At 50.5% G+C, this 13,230-nt stretch overlaps 3 protein-coding genes; 1 reads left to right on the forward strand and 2 right to left on the reverse strand.

The window, feature by feature from the left end:
* Positions 1-456: 456 nt before the first annotated feature.
* Positions 457-3,598, reverse strand: FFUJ_01448 (related to RNA-splicing regulatory protein phosphatase CYT-4, mitochondrial; the record flags this gene model as incomplete). XM_023578595.1 has 2 exons in its annotated part: positions 457-3,432; positions 3,485-3,598. The coding sequence occupies 2 exons, from the start codon at positions 3,596-3,598 to the stop codon at positions 457-459; spliced, it is 3,090 nt and encodes a 1,029-aa protein (XP_023424122.1).
* Positions 3,599-5,957: 2,359 nt separating this feature from the next.
* FFUJ_01447 (related to beta-glucosidase) lies at positions 5,958-7,841 on the forward strand (the record flags this gene model as incomplete). XM_023578606.1 has 2 exons in its annotated part: positions 5,958-6,120; positions 6,172-7,841. The coding sequence occupies 2 exons, from the start codon at positions 5,958-5,960 to the stop codon at positions 7,839-7,841; spliced, it is 1,833 nt and encodes a 610-aa protein (XP_023424123.1).
* Positions 7,842-9,788: 1,947 nt separating this feature from the next.
* Positions 9,789-12,256, reverse strand: FFUJ_01446 (related to vegetatible incompatibility protein het-e-1; the record flags this gene model as incomplete). XM_023578617.1 has 2 exons in its annotated part: positions 9,789-10,943; positions 10,994-12,256. 2 exons carry the CDS (start codon positions 12,254-12,256, stop codon positions 9,789-9,791), a joined length of 2,418 nt encoding a protein of 805 aa, XP_023424124.1.
* Positions 12,257-13,230: the final 974 nt, after the last annotated feature.

The raw sequence follows: 13,230 nt of genomic DNA on the forward strand, positions 1-13,230 counted from the left end.
GTGAAAATGGGGTATCGTACAGTGCATTTCCAGCACGACACCCCGGAGGACCACGCCAAGGTTTCTGTCAATCAAGTCTCTAGCAAGAAACCCCATGTTTTTTTTTTTTTGTTTTTTTAACGCAGGGGGTAACTCGATGGGATGTGCAAAAATGCGGGGGAGAGATGGGCGACTCCACGTCAATCGATGGCTTCTTGCTGAGAGCCATTGAGAAAAAGGCGGAGAGACGTTGGAGCATGGGCACAGAGGAAAGAGATGTGAGACATAAACACCGCCAATCTCACTCACGACGCTGCAAGCCATGGTTTCGCCGTCAAGGCGGTGACGCTCAAACTTAGTGTTTCTTTCCACCCCAACAAAGTCTTGCTTCGAGAAGTCCAAAGAAGACCCTGGGGCGCAGCTCACGAGGCCGGGGCCAGGGACGGGGCGTCCGGGGAGAGTGCCGGCTGGTTAACGTCATGTATGTAGTTCTGCCCGGGTGTTTGGATAGTACTTGAGCGCTTTGACAAACATGCTGCGAGCATGAACGTTGACATTTGCCAGCTCAACCTCGAACTTGTCGCCCACCTTGATATCCTTGATGAGCACGAGGCCATCGATACCGTCGGTGGATAAGAGGGCCGGCATATCGAATAGGTCTACCCGACCGGACACGCCTTGCTTCCAACGAGCATCAACTGTGAAACTCATGCGCTTCGGTGCTGTCCCTTCAAACTGCCAGGCCCGCACAACCGCCATGAGCATCCACTCTTGGGTGCCGCGAGACACAGTCCGGGCCATTCTCTCGCGCATACGCAACAGTGAGAGCGTGTTGGGGAGTGTCTCCTCCGTGAATGGCAATATGTCATTCAGATCATCAGTCTTGGGGTCTAGCCTGCGGTTCACCTGCCGCTCATGTGCCAATGCTGCGTGAATTTGCCAGTGGACAATGAGGTCAGAGAAGCGGCGAAGAGGAGAAGTGGCTTTGGTATACATGTCCAGACCGAGCATGAAATAAGAGCCGGGTTCTGTCGACATCTCGATCCCACCAGTCAAGCGTGTCAACTCCTGGCGTTGCGCTCCTGATGGAGCGATGCCCTTCTCGAGCAGAGGGTAGAGCTCTTTCGTGGCGTATTCGAGAAGTTTGGTCTTATTCGTCTGCGAATGGGCGTCTCGTCGGTATGGTAGTGGGATTTTTCGGTCAGAGCTCCATCGAGCAGCAATCTCACCGGCAAGCACCATTGTGTTACTCACCACAGAGGCACCGTTGAATGCATCGTAGCCGACCTTGATGTAGGGGTCAGCTGGCAGGACCTTAGTTCCTTCTGTTTGCTCCATAGGGACATCTTCGAAAGCCACAGTAACGGAAGCGCCTGGCAAGAAAACAGGCCATGCCCCCTTCTCAAGACGCCTTTTCCTGAGAGCCTGAGACAGACGGTAAAGGATCAAAAGGTCCTCCTTGCTCCTGTCATCCAACTCCTTGGCTGACATCAAGGGGCGGTTTGGTGCCACGTCCAACTTGCTAGGTGGCTCGCCAACAACAAGAGTCTGGTCAGATACTGGAGGGGGTGGAGGTTCGTTACAAAACTCAGCAACATCTCTTGGATCCAGGTACTTGACATTGCGCAAAGTACCTGGCTCGATCTTGTAGTCCAGCAGGTCTCCGTTCTCGTTAAGCCTGGCACTGAAGGTCAGAGCTGGTCGACCATCGGCAAGCGAGTATTGTTCAACCAAACTACCCGACTTGTAGTCTCCTGAATTGTCCAGACCTAGATCATCTGGAAGCATGGCCTGAAAGTGACCAGGAAGGTAGATATTCTCAGGTATCAGCTCGAGGAACCTGCCCAGCTCAGAGTTGGGTCGAATACCGGATGCTGGATCGGCTGTATGCACGTGAATCCAGAATTCGTCAGGTTTGTCTGTTCTTTCCAAAGAGATACCATCGTCAATGAGTATTGTAGAAGGGGCATCAATGCAGAAGACAGGGGCGTCGGCCCAGTCTCGTCTGGCATCCTTCGCCGCGTCTGGTCGAGTTGATTCCTCGACACTAACTGGAGTCTCTCGAATAAGGCCGCCTCCACTCTGTATCTTGACTTCAGGGAAACGGACTTTATAGCGGGACGGTATTTCCCATGGCGGGATTATCCCTAGCTCTTGTAGGAACGTCCATGCACAAGATTGATTCAGATCGGCACCTTCATATAGGCCCAGAGCTCGCAGTATGAGAGAACCATCAGCGTGGAAGTGTGAGGAATCTTCGAACAAGTCGTAGCTTGCCCACCACTCAAGAAAGCGTATGAACTCCATGTGCTTCCTGGACCATTCACCGTTTTCAAGAGTGACCCCTTTAGTCGGAGCGAGGATTCCGTAAGGTGTCCACGAACGCTTCTCTCTGTTAGCAAGAACAATTTGTCTTGCCTTGAGAATGAAAGTACCAAATGCCGTTTCCGACATATCAGAAGACGTCATATTTCCTGACGTCTTTGCCATTAGGTGAATATACTCACGGATCATGAGAGTCACTCGATTTATCATCATGAAATCCTGATATGGGAAAATCTCGAAAAGATGATCCTTTCGATGGCAGTCAGTCGAAGGGCTTAATGGCCTAAAGATGAAGTCGTTTCGTAAGAGCGCTGTGTGAACTGCGTACAAAGCAGCAGGAGGAAACTGAGGGCCCTTTTTTAGTGAATTGGGTAACAACAAGTCGGCAAGCTCGAACAGACTCAAATATTTGGTCTTTTTCCCATCTGAGACTAGTGATCTTGCCCTGTCTAAATTGTTAAGACTTGTCTGGAAGGCCTCGTCCGCTTCCGACATGAATGTCTTCATTTTGTTGATCAGATGAGCACCGGCGTCTCGCCCCGGGCCCTGGTCTCGTTTCCGCAATTCTTCGTACTCGTCCGCCGTGGCATTAAGAGGAATCAAAGAAAGAATTGGCTGTAGCTCCTTGGCGGCGGTGAACTTAGACACAGAGAAGAGCGCCGAGAAACCCATGCTGATCACCCATCTTCCAGTATTGGTATAAAAGTGATACCGTTGACCAAAGAACCCCAAGTATATAGCAAATAAGGGTGTCCGGGAGCCAGGCTGCTTCATTTCAACAAGATCGCCTGGAGCATGGGACTTGTGCCCAACAATGGCAACTTCGGCATCCTCCTTACTGTAGCTCTCATCTGTGCTCACCATACTCACTGGATCAGACTTGAAATTATCCAATTCAGATGAGCCAGTAGATTGAGGACGCGTGTTACTATTGGTAACAGTGTTCCAGAATGTAAGATCCGGCACGATTGGGGTTACCTCCCTATCAGGGTCGTTGATAGCAACCCATTCTTGCAATCTTTGCCGAATTGGCCTCTTGTCTACTTCAGGAGAAGTTTTGGGAAGAGATGTGGGAATGTTCGTCTTTCCAAAGGCACCCCGAGGGCGATTCTTGGTTGAGGTAGCGTACTAAGATTTGTTAGTCCATGACATGTTAGACATAGTACGAGATGCAACGAACGTTATAACGTCCACTCGAGGACTGCAAAGGCGTAGAAAAAGAAGATCGCAATCCATTAGGGCAGTTAGGAAGACATCTGCAGCAAACATACGGACGACCTGCGGACCGCAGCATTTTTGCAGAATATCACAAATACCCTGTATTAAGCAAGGTTATTGCGAATACAACTCAAAATTTTGGAGCCGACGCGAGGCTGAAAATTTTACTAACTTGAGGTACTGCGTATTGGCAACTTTCACAATCGCGAGGTCACATGACACGGCGCTTTCCACTTTAACTGAGGTTACTAGGTAGGTAGCCATTCATTTGGGCAAGAACCAACCAGGAACCCATAGATTTCTCGATGACTTAAGGTAAGTAGGTAAAGAAGCTACCTACCTACCTTAGGTACTGAGAGAAGGTATTGGCTCCGTCTACGACCTCACCTTACCTTGCCTGAGTACCTGAACTTAGACTTGTACAATCACTCATCATGAATACCACCACCTAAATGTTGCATCCGTGCATGTATGTTGCTGACCCCCGTCTCGCCGCAAGCTTCACGGAAACCTATCAGCAAAAGGGGCTCGATTTAAAAGGCATTGACTTCGCTACTATTATTGGCAATAATCCAAGTCGACAATCAATTCAGCCCGGAACTAGCTAATGGCGAGTAGTTCCATTCTGAGAGGTGTCTCAAGATAAAGACCTTCTCTAATTGGAAGGGTACCCTGCTCTGTCCGGCTGCCGAGCATAGCCTAAATAACTATGGCTTGGAGCCAAGAAGCGCGCGAGATTCACATCCGATTTCATTTGGGCAAGAGATGATTTCGATGGATCGACATTGCAAATCCTATACAGGGGCTGCTATTGATCCAGAGTCTTACATACGAATGAGAAGATCACCGAAACACGAGAACATCAGTCAATTCACTGTCTGTTGACTTGATGCCAACTGACGGTTCATCGCAGAGTACCGCCCATCACAAGCTGGAAAGGCTAGAGCATCGCGGGCAAGACGAACTGCCGTGCGATGTGACGGTGAATACGAAGTGCAATTATAAGATTGAGGTTCCGACATTAAGCCTAGCTGTTTCGACCAGCGAGAACCCGACTACAGACCGACAAGCTTTTGCCCCGGCTTTCTCGGATTACTATATCTATTAATTCCCCGCACATGGAGGCTGCAAGATATCTGTTGTGCTGGGGGGTGGGTTTTTTGAGACAGGAACTTCTGGCCCCGTTGCTAATACGAAGCAGCTGTTAATTACGCCAAAGGCTCAGAGAAAGTGACGACAAGGCGACTCGCTGAGCGTCACTAAAACAAATAGAACGCCTGAACGGAAACCCCTGGGTCCACAAGCGCGAAGCCACCTCCGCTAAGGTAAATTGGGGGACCATGGCAGATGCAGGAACAATCTCTTGACCCCACTCGCCGATGAACCGACTGATTCGAATTTCGAAAGGCGAACAGAGTCAAGAATCGGCATGACATGAGGATCGTTGTATCAATGAATTTTTTCAATCAAGATACCGCGATAACTGGGGCGCAGTCCTTGGAGGTAACTCTACCTTGGAGATGTTATAGACTATTCTAAGAATGATGCGCAACTTGAAAGCTCATCTCCCGCGCGGGGTTCACATCAATCGCGCATCTCAATCGAGGTCAACTTATCTCGATTCCCCTTGTGAATAGTCAAGTGACCAACCAACGGTCAGAGAAGCCTCGTCCTTGGATTAATATCGCTTCTTATTCACACAGGTTCTCGCAACAGAGGCAACCTTGACCGCTTAGCTAGCTGATTGGTCTCGAACACTCGACCCCCCTAAACCACCTTATTTGGGAGAGGCATGGCATCGACAAGGTGACCAAATGCCCCTTGGGCTGGTTGAACCCACGAGATTGCATCGTGCCCTGTGCTCCACAGCCTTCTCCTTTTCGTCCATAACCCCGGCCAAATGCTGGGGTCTCTAGCGCTGTCAAGGTAATGATAGACATATTGCACCAACAATGGTCCACGTTTGGGACTGGGCGACTAGCACCCCAGCTCATTTCATGAGGCACAGGGCACATGAGAACAGGCCAGGGACAAACGGGTACCTGAGTTTTGGCCTCCAGACGCCGCTATTTTGCATCATGTCAGGTACCATCTAAACCGCTATTCTCGACTAGGGCCATCCTTTGTCAATGCCATGACCCTCTGGGCACTGCAGCCAAGGCAAAACAGACCGGGTTGCAGGTAGAGGCAATAACAGTCGATCTGCTCTTAATATGCCGCTCTCCTCCTGTTCTTTTCTCTGCTTTTTCTTTTCCCTCACGGTTCCATCCTTCGCGAATCTAGAGAGCATCTCGTTAATTTTCGCTTTCGTCCTCTCGTTTTCCTCTATACCATTAACCGCTTCACTCTTTTAGCGGGCATTCGTTTCCTACGCCAACTACAAACTCTCACATTTACGTACAGTACTTGAATTTTTGGAGCTTTTTTTTTTCAACATGAAAGGAGGACTTGCTGCTGCCGCCGTTGCGGCCATGGCCACTGGTGCTCAGGCCGCTTACCCTCACCACCGCCGGGCTCATGAGATGTTCCGACGTGGCGGAGAGGTCTGCGTTCCTACTTGCACCACCATCTGGACTACTTACTATGGCGAGCCTACTCGTATGTCAATATATCGGTATTCTGTAGTATAAACACTAATCACTGGTTCAGTTGTCCCCAACCCTCCTTCTGCCCCCAAGCCCACCAAGGAGGCTGTAACTACTCATGAGGCCGTCAAGCCCAAGCCCACCACCGTTCATGAGATTCCTACCTATGAGGCTCCCAAGCCCGTTGCTCCTACCACCACCAAGGTCGTCCCGGTCATCCCCGTCCCGACTCCGGAGGAGTATAAGTGCCCTACTCCAGGCACTTACACGTTCCCTGCCACCACCATGACCGTGACTGAGTCCACCACCGTCTGCGTTGGCGAGACCACCAAGGTCCCTGCTGGAACCCACACCATGGGAGGTGTCACCACCATCGTTGAGACTGCGACCACCGTCACTTGCCCCTACGCCAAGGAAACCGAGCACGAGGGTGTCGTTACCAGTGTCATTGAGACCACCACCTACGTCTGCCCATCTGCTGGCACTTACACCATTGCTCCTATCACCAAGACCTGTGAGGAGGAGACCGTTATCGTCTACCCTGTCCCTACCAGCTACGCTCCTGGTACTTACACCGCCCCTGAGCAGGTCGTCACTGTCACCGAGACCGACTACGTCTACGTCTGCCCTTACTCTCAGTCTGGTGTTCCAGCTACCACCAAGGCTCCCGAGGCCCCCAAGCCTCAGCCTCCCAAGGAGACCAAGCCTGTCTACGAGGCTCCCAAGTCCCAGCCCGAGGTCACCAAGCAGGAGCAGCCTACCAAGCCTGTTTATGAGGTCCCCAGCAAGGTCCCCGAGACTCCCAAGGCCCCTGTTTACTCTGTTCCCGAGACTCCTGCTTCCACCAAGCCCGTCTACGAGAAGCCCTCCGAGGCCCCTAAGCCCAAGGCACCCAAGAAGCCTTCCAGCCCTGGCAACCTCAAGGGTGGAAACGACCACTACGGTATTACCTACACCCCCTACGTTGCCTCTACCGGCAAGTGCAAGGGTGCCGACCAGGTTGACAAGGACATTGCTGCCCTCAAGGAGGCTGGTTTCCAGATCATTCGATCTTACTCCACTGACTGCGATACCCTCGAGACTGTTGCTCCCGCCTGTAAGAAGCACGGCATTGACATGATCGTTGGTGTTTTTGTCAAGGCCTCTGGCTGCACTTACGAAACCCCCGAGATCAAGGCTCAGGTCGACGCCTACGCCGAGTGGGCTCAGTGGGATCAGGTCAAGCTCTTCACCGTTGGTAACGAGGCTATCATGAACAAGTTCTGTTCTCCCCAGCAGCTCAAGGAGCTCGTCACTGTCGTCAAGGAGAAGTGCTCTGGTTACACTGGTCCTTACACAATCGCCGAGACCCTCGACATCTGGGAGCGTGAGGATGTTCAGGGTGCTATCTGCGATATTGTTGATGTCACCGGTGCCAACATCCACCCTTACTTCAACCCCAACACTACCCCTGACATGGCCGGTGAGTTCGTCGCTGGTCAACTTGAGATCCTCCGTGGTATCTGCAAGGGCAACGATGTCATCAACCTGGAGTGTGGTTGGCCCTCAAGCGGTAACTGCAACGGCGTTGCCTGCCCTGGCAAGTCTGAGCAGGCCAAGGCTATCAAGTCCATTCGTGAGAGCTGCGGTGACAAGACCGTCTTCTTCTCCTTCGAGGATGATCTCTGGAAGGAGCCTGGTTCTTGCAACTGTGAGCGAAGCTGGGGTTGCGCCTCTTCTTTCACCGGCTACTAAGCAGTTCTGGATACTCCGGTTCTGATTGCAGCGTGCCCAAGTGTCCTCTGTACGATTCAACCCTTGGAGCATGCTGAATGTTGTACATATCCATGACCAACACCGCCCGGCCATTCACTTTCTTCTTTCTTCCTCGTGCAACCCTCTTCTCTTTTTTCGCCACCGTCCATGCGGTGATTCACATCATTGACATCCAACAAGAGCCTTCGGGAATGGAGTCCGAAAGCCGACGGTCTTCTATCTCTCGGGTCAACTCCAGACATCCGCCTCAGGGGGCAATGCATTGTTGCACGTGTGCATACGTACAATAATAATTCGAGGGAAACGAATCTGGTCGGGCGGTCGAGGACGACCTTCTTGATGAATCCTGTTTTTCTTCCACTGTTCAAACGACATGTGAACTCTTGTTACTATGTCATCTTTCCATATGTGTTATTTGCGGCAGCACCTTTTTACGGTAGACGCGTCTTTACGGCTCTTGAGCGACGGGGTAAGCGGAAGCCTTTTCTTGGGAGAGAGATGATCTGTATGTATGATCTATATTATAGCCGGGTTGTCATTCAGCCTCTGCTTCATAATGCTGTAATTTACTAGTATATCTTCAATCGCCATTCTGCTATATCTCATGAGCTGTCGTATACACAACCCTATCCAATGTCGTCTGTTCCTAGTATCAACTGACGACCAAACCCCCACGCGACTGAAAACTCAAACTACCTGACACATTATGAACAAGAACAAGGTCTCTGCAGAGTAAGCTCATGGCGGATGTATCATAGCAGTCACTAAGGAGCCAATAACATTAGCGGCCGGTGCATATATGAGACATCCAGACCTTCAACCATTTGGACCCCATAGAATAAGAGATTATGTGACTATATGATCATGTCGATGACAAGCTCGAAGAATTGGAAACGCAGGACCTCATTAAAGCGATCAACGTTATATCACAGCCGTGCTTGATACACAAGTGAGCAAGATATCGGTCCTACACCCCAACCGGCTTTGCATTCTCAGCAGAGACCTATAACAATAAGAACATAGGAGCTACAACAAGTAAGTGGACGTGATAAGTCCAATAAATAAATCGAAAAGTATGTTATGAAGCTATCGTAGTTCTAACACAGCTTTCAATTTGGCACACTTCGAATATTCACCAGCATTCTAGAGGTCAAGGACTAGATGAGACACGCGTGTCTCGGAGACTGTACTTGTATCGGCAATCACCGGTGCTTTACGAACTTTGTGTATGTCTTGGATCTGAGCATGTGGAACAAGCCTCATACTTTGACTGATATTGTAACTGAAATAGATGTGGCGTGTAACCACCAAGGGAATAGAGAGCATGCAGACAGTGATGTTCATATTAGGTAGGTACGTAGTCATTCGATATCATCTTTGCAAAGTATATAGATATACGGCTGACTGAATCTCACTCCTGTCTCCCAAAACTTACCCACAAGTACAGACTGTCCCGCTAATAGTGTCATAAAACCCAAGCCTCAAGACCCCACTGATTATGTGTACTATGTCCACAAAAATGATGGTCCCGTCGCCAATGTCCTGAATCTATAGTCTCCCAAACAAAGTGAACGGGCTCTGCCCTGAGCCCCCAGGACGATGACGGTGGTAAAAAAAAATTAAAAAAATGATGAATGAAGCCCATGACGAATAGCTCTGTAATGAGGGTTTGTGTAGGTTTTGTCCTCATATTGTAAACCATCGCCACTTATATAGAAAGTGACGTGTTGTGAATGGCCAATGGTAATTTCTCAACAGATCATAATATGATAAGCCAGAACAAAAGGGGTATAACGCTAAGGAGAAAGATGCTTCGAATGATGGAGAGTGACCAGCGAGGTCAAGCAAGTATAAAGATAATTTGTGAATCACACGAGGACGCTTTGTGTATCTGATTCGAAGGTGCTTAAAGCCATCGGGAATGGTTTAGAAAATCGGCAAGGCATCCCTCGAAGCTGGAGCCCGACGATAGCATTCACCGCTGCGTGTAAACTCATCGGGTTTATGGCGCCAATCAGCGGTGTCGCCGTCGACATATCGTTTCCAGGAACTGAAGAAATAGGGCTCGGCGGTACGGCCACATCGTTCAAGCTGAAGGAGGCCGCCACGATGACGGTCACTCGCCAAGATATTGAGTTCATGTCCGCCGTTGGCAAATGCAATGCCGCCGATCTCACCGAATAAATCGACTGTCTGCTTCTTGTTAAAAGTCTGAGCATTTATTATGTTGACAATGTCGGCCTCCTCAGCAGCAACGAGTACTCTCTCGCCACTACCGACGGGAGAGAAGCGCAGATTTCTCACACCAGCCATATCAGATCTGATAGTGCACAGAGGTGTACTGACACCCCGCGTGTCACACCAACGGCGAGCATCCCAGACCTTGACGCCCATGTCCTGGAAACCGGTAGCTACTGTCCTCCCATCATCGGACCAATCGCAGGCAAAACCATAGTCGCGGTGTCCGGACAGTTCCTGTTGAATTTCGCCGGTATCGGCGTCGGTAATCAGTACCTTGAAGTCATCGCCGACCATGACTCTCAAACGGCCGTCAGGTGACATACGCGAACAGTTGAGTGCGAATCGATACTTGCTCTGCATCAAGAACTTCTGTGTAGAAAGGTCCAGAAGGCGGAATCCCTCGTCATTACTGGCAATGGCAGCAACAGGACCAGAAGATCGCCGGGGTTGGTAGATCTGGACATGGTTGGTGATACCTCCCGTATTTGTAGTAATGACACCTTCTGCAAAGTCTTTCTTGTCTTCCGAACCCAGGCTTTTGAGATAGTATTCGCCATTGAAAGTGCCTGCAAACATGGCTCCGTGGTTTGCATCAAGGGTAGAGATGAGAGCTCCCAGACCATGTATATGACTGTTGTTAAGCACGAGCTCTACTTTTCCCGTGACAGGGTTTATTCGGTTGATTCCTCTCCTGCCAGGGTAGTAGGCTTGTGAGATTGATGGGCATGCTAGGACGCTTCGTAGCTGAAAATGAGCTAGGTAGACATCTTGGCGGATAAGGAACCTCTTGAATCTCATAAAGTTTTGAGTCGCGGAGATAGCTGCGTCGTCCATGTGAGGCTAATTTGAGGTCAGCTGACAAGACTCATTCAAAGGTAACTGGCACTTACGCTCCATCTATCTGAACCGTTCTTGTTGACATAATTGTGGAAAGTGGCACATCGGATTTGGCGCGCATACTCCCTAGTAGTGTTCATGGATGCCCAATCCAAGCCCTGTATATCATAGTCATCGCCTTGAAGGTCCTTATACTGAACATCGCGGATGTGTGCATTTGCTTGACGGCGAATGTCTTCTGGATAGGGGGCGTGAACCCGTGAGGGGGACGGACAGGAGGAAGCACGAGCTTGGTATGCCCAGTGTCTCAAAAAGTCAACCAGGCCTAGATTGTGAGAACCAATCATAGTCGGGTTGGGGTTGCTAAGTAGTGGCTGGCCTAGGGCCTCTGATGGCACAGAAGGCGCATTGTCCTCCAACGCAGCCGCGTCTTCGGTCAAGACATCGCCCCATGGGGCAGGAGGCGGAACAGAATTCATGATTAGGTCGTTATCATCAACTATAGTGGGCGGATGGAAGGCGGATTGTGAAATATAATTGGTTGAGTGATTGATAGGGGGTGATTCATCATTGTCTTCCTCAGATAGAATAGACTGGTCGTCCGTGAAGTGTCCAAGTTCGTCGAATGCGTCGTCGAGAGGAGCACCACCTTCGCTGTCGCTCATATCAATGTCATAATCCACGTTGTGGTAAGAGGGTATATGGTCAGAGTCCAAGTCGAGATATGTGGGGGGTGTCCAATAGTCGCCCAAGAAAGGTGGGTGGGTGGAAGTGTCCAAATCAAGATCAATACCGTCCTGATGCTCTTGATCTGGGTCGGACTCGGAATCCGGGGATTCAGACTCAGAATTATAGGTCTCGATATAGGCGTTGGAGGAGAATTGGTCGTAATTGTTCTGGTCTGAGAACTCGGTGGCGATTGCAGTAGAAGAGCCGTCAGTCACTATCGCGAAAGTAGGTGTCTTGGTAGTGGAGATGGTATTGTCTTCGGTGGGGAACGCATCTGTCATAGGCGAATCGGCCGTGAATTCAGGGATGTTGTATGATTCCGCTGTGCTGGGCAGGAGAGTTGGATTATATTGTGGGTGGCTACCATGAGGTAGTGAAGGAGGGCGGGCGTTGAAGCTATTGTAAGAGGCGCTGCTGGTTGTGGATGAGTCCGCAAGTTGACGATGCTCAGCTTGGAAACCCTCGTCCCGCAGGAGAGCCCCAACAACGTCTACAGATGAACCGGCAATAGAGGCTGTTGTATTTGCGGGCAGCGGGGGGTTGTTTCGTAGGCGGCTCTTGGGCATATGAAGAGCGGAGCGGCGCATCGTGAGGCCAAGGTCCAGCTCCGTGACGGAGCGAAGGGGAAAGCTGAAGCTTTTCTACAGTACGGCCGTGCTAGCGAGTCGAGGCAGAGCTGAGGGCTTCTGCATACAGGCAAGTTCCAAAAGGGGGGCTGAAGAGGCCAGAGAGACTTGGGCTATGGCTCTGACTTGGATTCGGGGCCGATCGCGTGCTAGTTAGAAGCGCGCTGGCGGTCTAGCAGGTTGGCGATTGCTTGCTTTTCATGGAGAGACAGGAGGCGGAAATGTCTCTGATTTAAACGCCGCAAGATGGGCGATGGAGGGATGGGAGGGGGCGGTCCAGTTTAGAGCGAAGACGAGGGGATAGGCAGTCCGTTTAACAGTGGGAGTGGGCTGCAGATCGTGTAGGACTAGGGCAAAATAGTGCGGTAAGCAGTGGTTGGGACCTTGTTTTGGCGTCAAACGGCTGGTAGTGTCGAGATTGATGGGAATGGGGGCTGAGGGCTGAACCGAACCGAACTGAACTGAACTCGAGGAACGGGTATCGTATATTATTGTATGTGTATATTATGGAATGACTACCTACAATGAATTGTGGCCTATGTCGAGTACAAGTGAGGCGTCATGCTAGCAAGGGTGCGGCCGGGCAGGGACAGGACGACAGCAGCTGAGCTGAGATGGACGAGGCAACTTGCAAGTACAGCACAGTTCAGTACCTAGGTAGGTAGGTACCCAGAGAGGAGGTCTAGGCAAGGGTTAGCTAGGCTGCGGCGAAGCAGAGTCATGAGTGAGAATGGGAATGAGCGGTATAAGATCGAACGATTTGTTGTGGAGGGGAATGTGGTCATTGTTTTGGTCGAATGTGAGATACTCGAGGTCAAACATGATAAATGATGAAACTCGACAGCAGGTAGATACTCCGTACTGTACTTACCACTGTAGGTACCTGCCTAGAGGAAAGGGAAACTACCTATACCTTACCTTAGGCCCTCGGTCAA

This window comes from Fusarium fujikuroi, chromosome FFUJ_chr01 (assembly GCF_900079805.1).
Source record: "Fusarium fujikuroi IMI 58289 draft genome, chromosome FFUJ_chr01".
NCBI classification, from domain to species: Eukaryota; Fungi; Ascomycota; class Sordariomycetes; order Hypocreales; family Nectriaceae; genus Fusarium; species Fusarium fujikuroi.